The sequence below is a fragment of the Bufo gargarizans genome, chromosome 8 (assembly GCF_014858855.1).
Source record: "Bufo gargarizans isolate SCDJY-AF-19 chromosome 8, ASM1485885v1, whole genome shotgun sequence".
NCBI classification, from domain to species: Eukaryota; Metazoa; Chordata; class Amphibia; order Anura; family Bufonidae; genus Bufo; species Bufo gargarizans.
This window is the reverse complement of record NC_058087.1, coordinates 199,396,608-199,415,759: the sequence shown is the minus strand read 5'-3', so window position 1 is coordinate 199,415,759 and position 19,152 is coordinate 199,396,608. Positions and strand designations below refer to the sequence as shown.

Sequence of the window (19,152 nt, the reverse complement as noted above, 5' to 3'; positions counted from 1 at the left end):
TATTAGATGACAATACAAAGTGCAAGTGAAAGTACCAGTCTCACAACTAGAAAAACAGTTAACCTTTTGTGACAGAACAGCTCAATATTTTTAATAAAGGCCAACTGTAAAAAAAAAATTCAGCCAAAAATTAGTAACATGCAATCGTAAAAAAAAATGCCTCCAAAGGTGTATATAGCCTTTAAGGTTAAGATTAGGATTATGTTTGGTGTTCGGTTTAAGATTTATCATAAAAAGTAATTCATATATTTTGCATACGATTTTATCACGGTTTGGGTGATGGATGTCTGAGCCGCAGTCCCTCAACTTGCAGAAGTGTCTGTGAAGCTGTGATTGAGCTGATGACTTTGCTGTCTTGTCACACTGATGCTTTCTGAAAGCTGTGTTCTGCATTCTGATGATGTCTCATAAGAGAACTGGATATGGTTCCTAGGAGCAGGGGCTCAGGCATATGCTTCCTTTTCCTTCACTGTCTGAACTGCAACTCCCCCTTCTGGCAGGAAGCAGGACCAGCCCACTAATACCAAGAGGGGAGGCACAGGGCGGTTAGACTCGTTCCTGCAAACTACTGTCAACCATTCCTCCTCTGCTGCAATAAACAACCAAAACATTAAAAAATACATAATAATAATAATAATAATAAAACATTTGCCGATACCTTCAGCCCTGGGGAACTACATATTTTCCTATATGACCAGGCAGCTTGCTGACATAAGGGCCGGCTCCAATACTGTGGCCTGCGTCTCACCTCCTCAGTCGTCATCTTAATTACAGATAACTGGAAGAGGAGGACAGACTGTGGCAGCTGGCACTGACCACCACAGAGGGGCAGCTTCTAGCAAGGTATTTGGTTCTGCTGGGGCAGTATATTGTGCTGCACTGTGGTATCTGGTACTGCTGGGGCGGTATATTGTGCTGCACTGTGGTATCTGGTTCTGCTGGGGCGGTATATTGTGCTGCACTGTGGTATCTGGTTCTGCTGGGGCGGTATATTGTGCTGCACTGTGGTATCTGGTTCTGCTGGACAGTATATTGTGCTGCACTGTGGTATCTGGTTCTGCTGGGGCAGTATATTGTGCTGCACTATGGTATTTGGTTCTGCTGGGGCGGTATATTGTGCTGCACTGTGGTATTTGGTTCTGTTGGGGCAGTATATTGTGCTGCACTGTGGTATCTGGTTCTGCTGGGGCAGTATATTGTCCTGCACTGTGGTATTTGGTTCCGCTGGGGCAGTATATTGTGCTGCACTGTGGTATCTGGTTCTGCTGGGGCAGTATATTGTGCGGCACTGTGGTATCTGGTTCTGTTGAGGCGGTATATTGTGCTGCACTGTAGTATTTGGTTCTGCTGGGGCAGTATATTGTGCTGCACTGTGGTATTTGGTTCTGCTGGGGCGTTATATTGTGCTGCACTGTGGTATCTGGTTCTGCTGGGGCAGTATATTGTGCTGCACTGTGGTATCTGGTTCTGCTGGGGCGGTATATTGTGCTGCACTGTGGTATCTGGTTCTGCTGGGGCGGTATATTGTGCTGCACTGTGGTATCTGGTTCTGCTGGACAGTATATTGTGCTGCACTGTGGTATCTGGTTCTGCTGGGGCAGTATATTGTGCTGCACTGTGGTATTTGGTTCTGCTGGGGCGGTATATTGTGCTGCACTGTGGTATTTGGTTCTGTTGGGGCAGTATATTGTGCTGCACTGTGGTATCTGGTTCTGCTGGGGCAGTATATTGTCCTGCACTGTGGTATTTGGTTCCGCTGGGGCAGTATATTGTGCTGCACTGTGGTATCTGGTTCTGCTGGGGCAGTATATTGTGCGGCACTGTGGTATCTGGTTCTGTTGAGGCGGTATATTGTGCTGCACTGTAGTATTTGGTTCTGCTGGGGCAGTATATTGTGCTGCACTGTGGTATTTGGTTCTGCTGGGGCGTTATATTGTGCTGCACTGTGGTATCTGGTTCTGCTGGGGCAGTATATTGTGCTGCACTGTGGTATCTGGTTCTGCTGGGGCGGTATATTGTGCTGCACTGTGATATCTGGTTCTGCTGGGGCAGTATATTGTGCTGCACTGTGGTATCTGGTTCTGCTGGGGCAGTATATTGTGCTGCACTGTGGTATCTGGTTCTGCTGGGGCGGTATATTGTGCTGCACTGTGGTATCTGGTTCTGCTGGGGCGGTATATTGCGCTGCACTGTGATATTTGGTTCCGCTGGGGCAGTATATTGTGCTGGTCTGTGGTATCTGGTTCTGCTGGGGCGGTATATTGTGCTGTACTGTGGTATCTGGTTCTGCTGGGGCAGTATATTGTGCTGCACTGTAGTATTTGGTTCTGCTGGGGCAGTATATTGTGCGGCACTGTGGTATCTGGTTCTGTTGAGGCGGTATATTGTGCTGCACTGTAGTATTTGGTTCTGCTGGGGCAGTATATTGTGCTGCACTGTGGTATTTGGTTCTGCTGGGGCAGTATATTGTGCTGCACTGTGGTATCTGGTTCTGCTGGGGCGTTATATTGTGCTGCACTGTGGTATCTGGTTCTGCTGGGGCAGTATATTGTGCTGCACTGTGGTATCTGGTTCTGCTGGGGCGGTATATTGTGCTGCATTGTGATATCTGGTTCTGCTGGGGCAGTATATTGTGCTGCACTGTGGTATCTGGTTCTGCTGGGGCGGTATATTGTGCTGCACTGTGGTATCTGGTTCTGCTGGGGCGGTATATTGTGCTGCACTGTGGTATCTGGTTCTGCTGGGGCGGTATATTGCGCTGCACTGTGATATTTGGTTCCGCTGGGGCAGTATATTGTGCTGGTCTGTGGTATCTGGTTCTGCTGGGGCGGTATATTGTGCTGTACTGTGGTATCTGGTTCTGCTGGGGCAGTATATTGTGCTGCACTGTAGTATTTGGTTCTGCTGGGGCAGTATATTGTGCGGCACTGTGGTATCTGGTTCTGCTGGGGCGGTATATTGTGCTGCACTGTGGTATCTGGTTCTGCTGGGGCGGTATATTGTGCTGCACTGCGGTATCTGGTTCTGCTGGGGCAGTATTTTGTGCTGCACTGTGGTGTCCGGCTCTGCTGGGGCGGTATATTGTGCTGCACTGTGGTATCTGGTTCTGCTGGGGCGGTATATTGTGCTGCACTGTGGTATCTGGTTCTGCTGGGGCGGTACATTGTGCTGCACTGTGGTATTTGGTTCCACTGGGGCAGTATATTGTGCTGCACTGTGGTATTTGGTTCCACTGGGGCAGTATATTGTGCGGCACTGTGGTATCTGGTTCTGCTGGGGCGGTATATTGTCCTGCACTGTGGTATTTGGTTCCACTGGGGCAGTATATTGTGCTGCACTGTGGTATCTGGTTCTGCTGGGGCAGTATATTGTGCTGCACTGTGGTATCTGGTTCTGCTAGGGCGGTATATTGTGCTGCACTGTGGTATCTGGTTCTGCTGGGGCGGTATATTGTGCTGCACTGTGGTATCTGGTTCTGCTGGGGCGGTATATTGTCCTGCACTGTGGTGTCTGGTTCTGCTGGGGCAGTATATTGTGTTGCACTGTAGTATTTGGTTCTGCTGGGGCAGTATATTGTGCTGCTCTGTGGTATTTGGTTCTGCTGGGGCAGTATATTGTGCTGCACTGTGGTATCTGGTTCTGCTGGGGCAGTATATTGTGTTGCACTGTAGTATTTGGTTCTGCTGGGGCAGTATATTGTGCTGCTCTGTGGTATTTGGTTCTGCTGGGGCTGTACATTGTGCTGCACTGTAGTATTTGGTTCTGCTGGAGCGGTATATTGTGCTGCACTGTGGTATTTGGTTCTGCTGGAGCGGTACATTGTGCTGCACTGTAGTATTTGGGTCTGCTGCAGAACCAAATACCAAAGTGTACCAGAAAATACTGCTCCTCTATGGTATTGCTGGCCATCTACTTGAGTTGACCAAACCTACTCATGTTGCCCACCTTCTTTTAATTTGAAAATACCGCTCCTCTCATCCTGGCCCTGATAGGACTTTTTCAGACCTGGTGCTTCGGGTTGCAACAGCTCTAAATACAGCCCTGCTAATTACTAGCACTTCCTATGGTATAAGGCGTCCCACAGCCCAAGTTCCAGTCTCTATGGATGGTCTCTCTTGATGCTTACTGTGTTTTATGGAAAACATTAGGATTGGATGGATTGTACCTTTCCCTCACTGCAGACATGAGGATCTTGTTGTATTTTCTCCATGTGGATATAATTGTCAGGGATGAACTATTTTCTTTGGGAGGCTATCACATGATCTTGAGGAACCTTCTCCTCCAGTACTTGTGATTACTACTCCACTGGAGACCAAACAACAACCTGAAAGAATGAGGTCCTCCGATAAGCTCTCTAATTCAGCTGGTGTTTTTCACTTTCAGGGAAGAAGAATACGATTGTGATAATTGATGATCTGGAGGACGCTAGTGATCAGCAGAAGAGGATTATCCTTCACACACAGCCAATGATTGCCCATTGTGCCAATGACCTGGTCCTAATTTCATATGAAGACAAGACTGATAACATGGGGCAGTCAGCAAAATCCAAGATCTTAAACCATTTCTTCAGCACCTCAGGTATCAAACGTGATGCGCGTTACTCATCCCCTTACTGCAGCTGACAATGAGTCTGTGTGAGAAGTTCAGATAGGACTGTCTGAGTGGGACAATATTAGGACTGCTATCACAGAGGAATACATTAAAGGGTTTCTCCAGGAATAAAGAAAATGAAAATACTTAAATATTACTTTATTCTAAATATATTCCCAAATGTCTTTCAATAGTTAATGGTTCGTTTGGTCTGGAGAGCGATCATTGGGAGAAATAAAATAGTCGCCATCCTATTAGTACACACAAAACCTGTCCTAATCACACAGCAGGACGGGTTACTTCAGAGCACTGAGCTAAAGACCTGCTTCAGCCTCCTCTCTGCTCTGCTTGTCAGGGATCCTGAATACAGCTGATAAGATCTTCAGCTCAATCTCTGTAGGAATGGAGTCCATGAGGAGACATGAAGTACAAAGAAGATGGTGGGGATGTGGATGATGAGCAGCAGCACTTGTCTGCTGTCTCCATTACCACAGTCTGTCTGTCCTGTCTGTACTTCATGTCTTCTCATGTCAGATCAGACCCGAACCCTAATAAACTCCGGCAGATTGTAATGACACCCAACATCCCTCTCAATAATGGCCAGTATTTACTGGTCAAAATACAAATTTTATAAGCCTAGTCCTAGCCAAGGACCAGCTGTCCAGATTACTACTGAATGGCGATACCTTCATTAACTCTACAAGGGCCGGATGAGGCCTCCATCCCATAAGCATCGGGAGCTGTGAGGCAGGAATATATCTCTTGACATAGGAGAGAGGTCAACCTCCCTGATCAAGAGGCTTCCAGAACTATAACATCTTCATTCAGACACGTTTCCTTCTCCATATCATCATTTTTTCTTTCAATCCTTTTGAATGACTAATTCCCGATCCATACAGGGCGCACCCTGAACACGTACAATAGTCGTGGTAACAACACCATTCTGATAAGTACAATGTACTCTGCTAGATAGAGGTTCTTTTGACCAGATCGCAATCTTGGCCCTAGTCTTGGATATTAACGCCATCAGATAAAGCAAAATATAGTCATTCAAATCTGCTCAGACATTAATATCCCAATACTCAGGTACCAGACACGTCCAAACCCTCAGACCACCAAATCATGCCAGGGGATGTCCTCCAGTGGAGGAAGTGTAGTTTTAGACCAATTCATCTCAAGGACTAACAACTATTCACTTGGTATAAAACCGTCACTGAAATTCAGAATTAATCTCTGCTATGAGTAGACGCAAAAAAAAAACAGGTTTTAAAAAAAGGACAGATGCACTTACCCATGAAACGCAAGAAAGAGGGAGGGAGGAAAAAGGGTAAATGGTGGTGATCAGGGTACATGCACCCCCAGGCCTCCGGTATCCCCTAACCTACTGTATCAGTAAATAGGGTGTATTAAAGGGCCATTTTGTAGGGGTTAGCGGAGGATAGTGGCTCACACCCAAAAACGCTCATCCCCCTGACAACACAGTTTGGTGTGAGAGCAAAAAACTCTCCTACTTAGCAGTGCGCCCCAAATCACGTCAGAGGCCGTAGTGAACAATTCTCTGTATTGCCAAGAGGGGTGCAGCGAGCGGCAGTCAATAGGTCACAACCTCAATTAGTTCGTTATTTTCCCCCCAAATCCTTTTGTTCTTCAAAAAAATAAGCTACCACCAGAAGTATCTGGAGGAGGGGGAAGGCAAAGTAGTCTGGGAAGTAGAGAAGGATGGAGGTAACAAAGGCATCTGGAGGGGGCAGAGGAGTCTGGAGGGGGCATAGGGATCTGAAGAGAAACAGATGTCTGAAGGGGACAGAGGAGTCTAGAGGGGACAGAGAAGTCTGTAGGGGACAGAGGGATCTAGAGAGGAACAGGGATGTCTGGAGGGGACAGAGGAGTCTGGAGGGGACAGAGGAGTCTGGAGGGGACAGAGGGATCTGGAGGGGACAGGTATGTCTGGAGGGGACAGAGAAGTCTGAAGGGGACAGAGGAGTCTGGAGGGGACAGAGGGATCTGGAGAGGAACAGGGATGTCTAGAGAGGACATAGGGATCTGAAGAGAAACAGATGTCTGAAGGGGACAGAGGAGTCTGGAGGGGACAGAGAAGTCTGTAGGGGACAGAGGGATCTGTAGAGGAACAGGGATGTCTGGAGGGGACAGAGAAGTCTGGAGAGGAATAGAAGGAAGAGTTTGGACGGGACAAAGGACTCTGGAAGGGATAGCAGATTCTAAAGGGTGTACTGGTGTCTGTAGGATGATAAAGGAGTCTGGAGAGGGACACAAGAATCTGGAGGGGACTAAAGGAGAGTGGAGGGGATGGAAGAGTATGAAAGAAGAAGAGCAGTGTGAAGGGGCCGAGAGGTCTGGAGAGGATAGATGAGTATGAAGGAGAAAGTACAGTCTAGAATGGAAAGATGAGTTGAGTTTGGTAAGGACAGAGTAGTCTGTTCTCTTTCCATTGAAAACATGTAAACACTTGTCTGAACTGACCGTCTATGTGTACAGGGACATAGGAAAACAGCTATTAAATGTTTATGGGTAGCCAAAATAATCTATTTGCCTCTTTAAGTTGTTTAATAAAACTGTAGCCACAGAGACACCATTATGAAGATTCTAGATGCTGGTGCGTATGTTTGTTTTACAGATGAGAGACTGAAATATCCACCAGTAAACTCAGGATATGAACATGTGAGTAATAAAAGGTTGACAAGTCACTTAACTTACACAAAGTACCTGCCTGAAAAATATTCCATCCATGCCTAGACCCAGTACAGATCTGGAGTACCATGTCCATTCCTTTCAAGTTTGTCAAAATTTTGTTAGCTTCAGAACGGAGTCGATTCTACCCAAACCAAAATTACTAGATGACATCCTCCAGTCTTCTAGGTCTCAGCATTTTTCGGAAATCCTGTTATCTCTTTTTGTTTGCAGCGTAGCATGGAACATACATGGCACTAGGTCAGCAGTCTATGGGTGGTAGCAGTAGTAGCAGCAGCAGCAGCAGCGTGTTTTAGTGTTAATAGTGGAGGCAGTAGAGTATTAGCAGCTGCAGCGGTGGCAGAAGAAGCCACATTGTACGGAGCTTATTGGTATGCAGCAGACAGCAGAAATGGCCTGATTACAGCAGTGGCAGCAGCAGTATGGTAGGCAGGCAGACAGCAGCAGTGACAAGATGGGGCACCGTTAGCAAGGCCTGATCTATTCATCGGCCTCAGCCCGAAGAGTGTGAAAATCCTTCAGAATCCAGACTTGCTTCATTTAAACAAAAGTGATGTTGAACACTCACAGAGGACAACTCTGGGTGTCACCACTCCCTGCATACCCTCTCTGAGAAGACACAGAAGATTGGCCAAGAAAGAAGAAAGAGAGCGTGTTGTGCCAGTTCGAGTCATTGTTCCAGTCTGCCTGCCCAGAAGTCCATGGGGTCAGTGAACTGGGTATGAACCAGGGAAAGGCCACAGTCATTGAGAAAATGAGAGAATTTCAAACATTTTTTGTTGATAAGTAAAATGGACGGCTGACCAAAGTAAGAATATCACACAGCAGAAGGACATTTTGGTGAAGGCACAGAAGTGCGCCATGTTTCCACATTGACGAGACAAGTCTTGGCAGGTGACACAGCAGTGAAAAAACCTGTTCCATCATGAAACAACTAGCCAACTGAACTGCCAGCTGCGGCCTCTGCTGCTGGTTGTATCAGAGGAAGCTGGAAAGAGGTGACTAAAATTTGACTGAAAGAGCCGAAGCACGCTACATTTGAGGATTGAGTAAAGTCAAATTTTTTTGGACTGTGGTGGTACTCTTGCTTGCCTGGTGAAAAGTCCCAGCACTGGGGCTAGAGCCCAGAAAAATGTAATTTAGGGGAAAGCCAGGAGCTCAACCAATTGGGGGTTCCGCTTGTGCATACGCTACATTATCTTTCGCTTTATAGGACACAGCTGATTTTTAAAGTAGGAAAATAAGAGACAAAATATTTTTCATCAGACCCCAGAACAGACACCTATATCAGATCCTCAGATCAGACCTCCATATCAGATCCTCAGATCAGACCTCCATATCAGATCCTCAGATGAGACCTCCATATCAGATCCTCAGATCAGACCTCCATATCAGATCCTCAGATCAGACCTCCATATCAGATCCTCAGATCAGACCTCCATATCAGATCCTCAGATCAGACCTCCATATCAGATCCTCAGATCAGACCTCCATATCAGATCCTCAGATCAGACCTCCATATCAGATCCTCAGATCAGACCTCCATATCAGATCCTCAGATCAGACCTCCATATCAGATCCTCAGATCACAGTATTGGTGCCGGTAATGTTTCTGTCTACTGTGTAATTTGCATTTAATAATATTGGTTTAGCAAAGAGCTTTCTGTAGTATAAAACCAATGCTGCAAACTTGCAATGCGATTATTCCCCCTCACCTACAATATAACGATGCAGGAAAGGCCAATAATGCTTCTGTCTACGGTGTAATTTGCATTTCATTTCACTGGTATAAAAATAGCTCTATTGCTATAAAATGCTTTTGCTATAAATGCAATTAGTTTAATAGAGATTCTATGCACTGAAAAAAAAAAGTACATTTGCTAAGCATTTGCAGCAGAATGCTGTTGGGGTGCTGTACTGGCAATAAACGGGCAATAAGCCTATGTAGGTGGTTGGTTTTGTAATGCAGAACTACTGGAATGAGGTGCTGCAGCAGTTAAGCAGTGTACCCAGCCCCTCACTCCCTCTAAGCTTTCCCTGATCAAAGATCCTCAATTATTTAGTTTTATTCTGTTCCTAAACTGTCCTTGTTACACTACAACAGCTGCGTGTGCCTCAGTATACTGTGTAAGATCGATTTCTGTCGAGCATTGCATCGACCCATCCACTCTCATCAGAAGATCAACAGAGAATGACGTCTGCTTGTCCCTCACAGTCTACTGCCACTTCTGATTGGCTGATAAAACTGCCAACCTGTGAGCCAATCAGGCCAAGCTCCCTGCCGAACTTCCTTCCATGGTAAAGCGAGCATCTTTTTTCTTCCTCCCTCATGGTTTTGGTAGCCACAATGTGCAGTAAAATGTTGCTGTGCACTGTTTTACTGGATGCATCTGAAGCAAACTTGAAAAACATCAGGTTTGTTTGGCTGACAATTTTTTGTCAAATTTGTAAGGAACCCAATAGGTAAAACTGCCATTTGCTAATCACTATCTATAATAATAATATATTAATTCTGAAAATCTAATTAAAGTTTTTTTCTAGGCAGCATCAACTCCATCAAGATCTATCATTGGCATCTTCTCTAGATCTGAGGAGGATGACTACTCCTGGTTGAAGAGACTACTGACATCAGAAGAATTTGGACATAAGACTGTTCAGTGTTGTAACCTTTCTGGTAATGATAACGAGGCCTTGCTAAAGGTGGCCTTCAAACTTCAGCTTGGGATTCTATATCACAGTGTGAAGAATGGGAAGATATGTCTCACTGATGTCAAGGATTCTCTGTATCATGAGGAGCTGGAGAAGCTGTCGACCAGACTTGGTAAGAGGCTGTACTATGAGCCGTCAAAGACAGGAGATCATTGAACAGGATTTATCTCCTTGTCTTGTTGTCATCTCATTCCCTGTCTTCCTATCTCTCTTCTATTTTCTATTTGCCTTCCTCTGGATCAACTTGCAGGATAACAGGCCGAACTGGATGGACAGATGTCTTTTTTCGGCCTTATATACTATGTTACTATGTTAATGTTACTATGTTATTCCACCATGATTTATATTTTTCTGTTTTCCTCTCTTTTAAGTCATTTTCTTTTCTTCATGTTCTTCCTTCTCTGTTCTTCTGTTTCGCTTCTTTCTCTGCAAACTTCTCGAGTTATCCTCCTTATGTTATGTTCTTATTCTTTTTTACTATTCATGTTCTATCCTCCTTCTCGTCTTCATTTTTTCTCTGTTCTTCTCCTTTTTTTCTGAATCTAAAACGGCTCATTTTATCACCTTGTCTTATTTTCATCTTTCTGATTTTCTTTCTCCTCTTCTCTGTTCGTTCTTCTTCTTTCTCTACATACTTATATTCCCCTTAAAGTTTTCATCTTCCTTGTTTTTCAACTCTATTTTTCTACGTCTCTACTTTCTCTATAATTTTCTATTTTATCTAGTTTATATTTTGTTCTCATCTTCTTCATCCTTATTTTATTCCTTCTCCCTTATTCTGTTCTTCTTTCCTCTTTTTTACAGTTCTCAGTGTCATCTCCTTCCTGTCTTGTCCTCATCTTCTTCTTTGTCTCCTTTTTATCCTCTTAATTTTTGGGTGTCTTCTTCTTCTTCATAGTATTTACTCTTTCTGTTTTCCACCTCCTGGCTTAGTCTTCTTCCTCTTACATTTTTTATTCTCTTCATGTTCTCTTCATCTTCTTTCTTCTTCTTTCTCTATAGACTATTTTATCTCCTTCATGTCTTGTCCTTCACATCTATTTCCTTCACTCTTCCTCTGCTCCTCTTTATAGTTCTCTATGTCATATCCTTCACCTCATCTTCATCGTCCTCCGTTTTAATCCTCTTCGTTTTTTGACCTCTTCTTCCTTCTCTCTTCCTCTATATTCTTCTGTTTTATGTGACTTGCCTTTTTTTCTGTCGTTGGTTCAGGGAAGAGGAAGATGATTGTGGTGATTGATGATCTGGATGAAAGTGGAGATAAGATGAAGCAGAAGATCCTGAAGAAGCAGCCAAGTCTAGGAAGCCTGGCTGGAGACATCTTCCTCTTCACTGAAGCTGAAAAGAAGGAGGTGGATCGTCAAAGTCAGGGCAAACATGGAAATAAAATGAGCAAATCAGCAAGAGACAAAATCAGCAACATAATGAGACTTGTCACCTAAAGGTTGAGGCTAAAATCTTAATCAGTGACTGCTCCAGATCCATTACCTGTAATAAATGTGTTTCAGAGATTGAGAAATTCCTGAACAGTGATTACGTCAATTATTTAATCTATGACATTACTTATCCTGTACTGATCCTGAGTTACAGCCTGTATTATACTCCAGAGCTGCACTCACTATTCTGCTGGTGCAGTCACTGTGTACATACATTACTTATCCTGTACTGATCCTGAGTTACATCCTGTATTATACTCCAGAGCTGTACTCACTATTCTGCTGGTGCAGTCACTGTGTACATACATTACTTATCCTGTACTGATCCTGAGTTACAGCCTGTATTATACTCCAGAGCTGCACTCACTATTCTGCTGGTGCAGTCACTGTGCACATACATTACTTATCCTGTACTGATCCTGAGTTACATCCTGTATTATACTCCAGAGCTGCACTCACTATTCTGCTGGTGCAGTCACTGTGTACATACATTACTTATCCTGTACTGATCCTGAGTTACAGCCTGTATTATACTCCAGAGCTGCACTCACTATTCTGCTGGTGCAGTCACTGTGCACATACATTACTTATCCTGTACTGATCCTGAGTTACATCCTGTATTATACTCCAGAGCTGCACTCACTATTCTGCTGGTGCAGTCACTGTATACATACATTACTTATCCTGCACTGATCCTGAGTTACATCCTGTATTATACTCCAGAGCTGCACTCACTATTCTGCTGGTGCAGTCACTGTATACATACATTACTTATCCTGTACTGATCCTGAGTTACATCCTGTATTATACTCCAGAGCTGCACTCACTATTCTGCTGGTGCAGTCACTGTCTACATACATTACTTATCCTGTACTGATTCTCAGTTACATCCTGTATTATACTCCAGAGCTGCACTCACTATTCTGCTGGTGCAGTCACTGTGTACATTCATTACTGATCCTGCACTGATCCTCAGTTACATCCTGTATTATACTCCAGAGCTGCACTCACTATTCTGCTGGTGCAGTCACTGTGTACATACATTACTTATCCTGCACTGATCCTGAGTTACATCCTGTATTATACTCCAGAGCTGCACTCACTATTCTGATGGTGCGGTCACTGTGTACATACATTACTTATCCTGTACTGATCCTGAGTTACATCCTGTATTATACTCCAGAGCTGCACTCACTATTCTGCTGGTGCAGTCACTGTGTACATGCATTACTTATCCTGTACTGATCCTGAGTTACAGCCTGTATTATACTCCTGAGCTGCACTCACTATTCTGCTGGTGCAGTCACTGTGTACATACATTACTTATCCTGTACTGATCCTGAGTTACATCCTCTATTATACTCCAGAGCTGCACTCACTATTCTGCTGGTGCAGTCACTGTGTACATACATTACTTATCCTGTACTGATCCTGAGTTACATCCTGTATTATACTCCAGAGCTGCACTCACTATTCTGCTGGTGCAGTCACTGTGTACATACATTACTGATCCTGTACTGATCCTGAGTTACATCCTGTATTATACTCCAGAGCTGCACTCACTATTCTGCTGGGGCAGTCACTGTGTACATACATTACTTATCCTGTACTGATCCTGAGTAACATCCTGTATTATACTCCAGAGCTGCACTCACTATTCTGCTGGTGCAGTCACTGTGTACATACATTACTTATCCTGTACTGATCCTGAGTTACATCCTGTATTATACTCCAGAGCTGCACTCACTATTCTGCTGGTGCAGTCACTGTGTACATGCATTACTTATCCTGTACTGATCCTGAGTTACATCCTGTATTATACTCCAGAGCTGCACTCACTATTCTGCTGGTGCACTGACTGTGTACATACATTACTTATCCTGTACTGATCCCGAGTTACATCCTGTATTATACTCCAGAGCTGCACTCACTATTCTGCTGGTGCAGTCACTGTGTACATACATTACTTATCCTGTACTGATCCTGAGTTACATCCTGTCTTATACTCCAGAGCTGCACTCACTATTCTGCTGGTGCAGTCACTGGGTACATACATTACTTATCCTGTACTGATCCTGAGTTACATCCGGTATTATACTCCAGAGCTGCACTCACTATTCTGCTGGTGCAGTCACTGTGTACGTACATTACTTATCCTGTACTGATCCTGAGTTACATCCTGTATTATACTCCAGAGCTGCACTCACTATTCTGCTGGTGCAGTCACTGTAGTACATACATTACTTATCCTGCACTGATCCTGAGTTACATCCTGTATTATACTCCAGAGCTGCACTCACTATTCTGCTGGTGCAGTCACTGTGTACATACATTACTTATCCTGTACTGATCCTCAGTTACCTCCTGTATTATACTCCAGAGCTGCACTCACTATTCTGCTGGTGCAGTCACTGTGTACATACATTACTTATCCTGTACTGATCCTGAGTTACATCCTGTATTATACTCCAGAGCTGCACTCACTATTCTGCTGGTGCAGTCACTGTGTACATGCATTACTTATCCTGTACTGATCCTGAGTTACATCCTGTATTATACTCCAGAGCTGCACTCACTATTCTGCTGGTGCAGTCACTGTGTACATACATTACTTATCCTGTACTGATCCTGAGTACATCCTGTATTATACTCCAGAGCTGCACTCACTATTCTGCTGGTGCAGTCACTGTGTACATACATTACTTATCCTGTACTGATCCTGAGTTACATCCTGTATTATACTCCAGAGCTGCACTCACTATTCTGCTGGTGCAGTCACTGTGTACATACATTACTTATCCTGTACTGATCCTGAGTTACATCCTCTATTATACTCCAGAGCTGCACTCACTATTCTGCTGGTGCAGTCACTGTGTACATACATTACTTATCCTGTACTGATCCCGAGTTACATCCTGTATTATACTCCAGAGCTGCACTCACTATTCTGCTGGTGCAGTCACTGTGTACATGCATTACTTATCCTGTACTGATCCTGAGTTACATCCTGTATTATACTCCAGAGCTGCACTCACTATTCTGCTGGTGCAGTCACTGGGTACGTACATTACTTATCCTGTACTGATCCTGAGTTACATCCGGTATTATACTCCAGAGCTGCACTCACTATTCTGCTGGTGCAGTCACTGTGTACGTACATTACTTATCCTGTACTGATCCTGAGTTACATCCTGTATTATACTCCAGAGCTGCACTCACTATTCTGCTGGTGCAGTCACTGTATACATACATTACTTATCCTGCACTGATCCTGAGTTACATCCTGTATTATACTTCAGAGCTGCACTCACTATTCTGCTGGTGCAGTCACTGTGTACATACATTACTTATCCTGTACTGATCCTCAGTTACCTCCTGTATTATACTCCAGAGCTGCACTCACTATTCTGCTGGTGCAGTCACTGTGTACATACATTACTTATCCTGTACTGATCCTGAGTTACATCCTGTATTATACTCCAGAGCTGCACTCACTATTCTGCTGGGGCAGTCACTGTGTACATACATTACTTATCCTGTACTGATCCTGAGTAACATCCTGTATTATACTCCAGAGCTGCACTCACTATTCTGCTGGTGCAGTCACTGTGTACATACATTACTTATCCTGTACTGATCCTGAGTTACATCCTGTATTATACTCCAGAGCTGCACTCACTATTCTGCTGGTGCAGTCACTGTGTACATGCATTACTTATCCTGTACTGATCCTGAGTTACATCCTGTATTATACTCCAGAGCTGCACTCACTATTCTGCTGGGGCAGTCACTGTGTACATACATTACTTATCCTGTACTGATCCTGAGTAACATCCTGTATTATACTCCAGAGCTGCACTCACTATTCTGCTGGTGCAGTCACTGTGTACATACATTACTTATCCTGTACTGAACCTGAGTTACATCCTGTATTATACTCCAGAGCTGCACTCACTATTCTGCTGGTGCAGTCACTGTGTACATACATTACTTATCCTGTACTGATCCTGAGTTACATCCTCTATTATACTCCAGAGCTGCACTCACTATTCTGCTGGTGCAGTCACTGTGTACATACATTACTTATCCTGTACTGATCCCGAGTTACATCCTGTATTATACTCCAGAGCTGCACTCACTATTCTGCTGGTGCAGTCACTGTGTACATACATTACTTATCCTGTACTGATCCCGAGTTACATCCTGTATTATACTCCAGAGCTGCACTCACTATTCTGCTGGTGCAGTCACTGTGTACATGCATTACTTATCCTGTACTGATCCCGAGTTACATCCTGTATTATACTCCAGAGCTGCACTCACTATTCTGCTGGTGCAGTCACTGTGTACATGCATTACTTATCCTGTACTGATCCTGAGTTACATCCTGTATTATACTCCAGAGCTGCACTCACTATAGATTAATGTAATGTTTATACATGTTGCGTGACTCCGAGGTTTATTGGAGAATAGGAGATAATACAGAAAATAGTAATAATGCTATAAATCTAGAGGACATTGGATTCTGGAGATGATTTACATATTTCTTGTATTTTTAAAGTAAAGAAAGCAAAGAGCAAAATATGTTGATTTCAGCTCTGAAGCCTGTAATGTTTCTATGTACATTCTCATACAGTATGCTGTTTGTTTACCTGCCCTCATAGCTAATCCCATTATTCCTTATGTGATCATCTGGGGTCTGTTTGATGTGACTGTCATCGAGTGAATGAAGATTTGTTGGTTTAGAAAGTAAATTTACAGTAAGATTTACACAATCTTCGTGTCTCAGGGATCTCTCCAAACTCCAGTGCTGGGGTCGCTGTCATTCAGCGTGCAGCAAAAACCCTTGACAGGTGCAAAGCAAATCACGACCACTGGGTGGCGGCAAAAGGACACATATAGCATAAACATCTCATGAAACATCTCATGACTCATTTTTTTAGCTGATTATTTTGTGCACATGCAGTATTTCAAGGTATGTTAAGCTAAAAGCAAAAGTAAGTAAGGACACAACTATACATAGGATGGGAGTAGTAGTGCTGGTTCTGTCTTTGCAGATGACACTGGTGATACACAGCGTGATACAGTCTGCAGATATCAGCTTCACCTGTTAAACTTCTGATGTCATCCGGGGGCAGAATTGTCACTCCATATGAAAACAAATTTAATTAATATTTCAGAATTATGACAAAGTAAAAGTGGAGGAATTTCCAGCAGCAAGTAATCAGGTGTCATGGCCCTGGATATCTGATTGGTTCCTGTGGTGTCTCCTCCATTCCCCCATTGCACTAGTTTAGGTAGATCACCTCCATCTAAGCAGGTAACATAGATACATACATGTTTGGGGGGCTCCAGGGCTCCATTCTGTAGGGGACTCATCCATCCTCCTTATAGTCTTCATACTTTGAATTCCTGCAGACGTCTCTCTTGTATCTCTCAGTTCAGGGTTGAACATTGGACTCCAACATTCCTGGAGAGATAAGAAAATATTAATTTCACAGCTTCAGATGTAAAAACCACGGTCTGTGATGGGAGGGGAGCAGCAGAAGGACCCACAGAAAAATGAGGATAAGATCACACAGGACATTTCCCAAAAACTGAGAAAGAGTTTCCACTGAGCTGTGTGGAATCAGCTGTGACCCGATAGGAAGACAGTGAGGACACCACAACCTAAGTATAGAAGAGCTGAGAACATCTCCAGACCACCAGTCAACATGGAGAAAGAAACACTGATGAAGTTTGATGAGATGAAATACATCACGGAGGAAACACAAAGTAAGGTTTATAGTGATTGCCGTGTCTTCTCCATTCTGTCTCAAAAAACTTCGGTAATTCATCATCATCAACAATCTGGGAAACAGATTGGAGACCATTTGTGCCCATGAGTCAGTTGGTGATATCTTTCAGTTTACGCTACTGAAAGGGAGCTAATGGTGACATCTCCAGTGATCTACAGCAGGGAAGGGGTTAATGGTGACATGTCCAGTAATGTTAATAGTAACATTTCTAGTGGTCTAGGGTGGTGAAGGGGTTAATAATAAATTCATTAATGGTCTAGATTGAACATTGAAGGGTTTTATTAATATCCCATGTAGTAGCGAAGGGGTTTAAGGTTACATCGCTGGTGGTGAAGAGGTCAGCATGGTTATCGCGTGTCCTCCCTGCCTGATCTTCAGTTCCTCTTCTTGCCTTGGACATACAGATCATATAGATTATAGCAGGAGATAGCGTGCACCGGGAGCCACATAACAGTCGCACCGCTCTTTATGGGGGCAGAGCATAGAAACAGAAAAAGCAGGGAGCCGCCGGACTAAAAAGTCGGACATGCGTGCACTGCCGTGCTGCGCCAGAGCTCCGCCCCCGTCCCTATTATAGTCAATGGGGACGGAGTGGCGGTCCGGCGGCACGCCGAAATAGCGGAAGGACGGATCTGACATGGTGAACAGCCTGTCGGAACCGTCATGCTGCAAGTGAGAAAGGACCCCCTAGTGAGGAGACTGCCCTCCGGAACCTTATTAAACCTTTTACATATGTACAGTTTTTGTTCATGTCTATGCTTTCCCTTATTTCCTTGTGTAACATATGTGAAGGTTTCAATCATGTCCCCCTTCCCTTCTTTCCTTGTGTAACATATAAAGGTTTCGATCATGTCTCCCCCTTTCCCTTCTCTCATGTAACATATAAGGGTTTCGATCATGTCTCCCCCTTTCCCTTCTTCCTCATGTCACATATAAAGGTTTGGATCATGTCCCCCTCTCCCTTCTTTCCTTGTGTAACATAGTTTTGATCTTGTCCCTCTTTTCCCTACCAGTCTGATAAATGACCCCATAGGTTCTTTCTGTCTGTCCGGATATGTTTCAGCTTCAGACCATCCAACATTTTTTTAGGTCTTCTCTGCGACCGCTCCAATTTATCTACATATTTTTGCAGGTGAGGTCTCCAGAACTGGACAGTATTCCAGGTGTGGTCTCACTGGTTTTCTACACAGCGGGATCACAATCTCTCTCTTCCTACTGGTTATACCTCTAGCTGTACAGCTGGCCATTCTTCCTGCTTTCCCTGCCGCCTGTCCACACTGTGCACTCATTTTGAAGCTGTCCTACTCTTCTGGTCCCTGCCCAGCGACTGCCCTCCAAGTATACATGTGTCCTATAGAGTATATACAGCTCCATCATGTGTTGTACGTGTACCGTATCTGACATGTCATATAATGATCTATGTGTTTTTGACCCAGATAGTCTTCTCCGAATGACAGGACCCAGTAAAGCCAGTAATAGACACGCCGTAAGTATCTATCTATCTCATATCTATCAATCTCGCTACCTCTCTACCTCTCTTCTATCTATCTCTCTATCATCGATCTACATATATGTATTGTTTCTGTCCAGGTCCATAGTGAGTATCAGACGTTACGAGTGATATGTGGAGGAGGAGACACTGATGACTGATGCAGATCAGAGCTGTGGCGATGTGTGGACTAGTGATGGGGACTCTCATGTGTGTAGGAGCAGATATCGCACTTGCCGTACATTCACTATCGCCTACAGTGAAGAGATCAGGGGCAGCGGCTCGTTATTCGTTCAGCTCGTTATTCCAATCTTATTACAAGATGATTCCTCAGCAGAGACCTTATCCTCCTGGCTTATTTCAGGAGGAGATGCCCCGTCCTACATGGCTCCATACAAATGACTTTCTACAAGTGTCTTGA

The 19,152-nt window shown here is 44.2% G+C and overlaps 1 protein-coding gene across 1 annotated transcript in view; it reads left to right on the top strand.

Moving 5' to 3' along the window:
• The window catches only part of LOC122945268, a 58,957-nt gene extending 47,423 nt beyond the window's left edge, over positions 1–11,534 (top strand). Inside the window, exons 8-11 of the mRNA XM_044304290.1 lie at positions 4,384–4,578; positions 7,226–7,269; positions 9,841–10,120; positions 11,221–11,534. Coding sequence (XP_044160225.1) covers positions 4,384–4,578; positions 7,226–7,269; positions 9,841–10,120; positions 11,221–11,450 — 749 coding nt within the window. The 3' untranslated portion in view covers positions 11,451–11,534. The remainder of the gene's footprint in view (positions 1–4,383; positions 4,579–7,225; positions 7,270–9,840; positions 10,121–11,220) is intronic.
• The last annotated feature ends 7,618 nt before the right edge of the window (positions 11,535–19,152 follow it).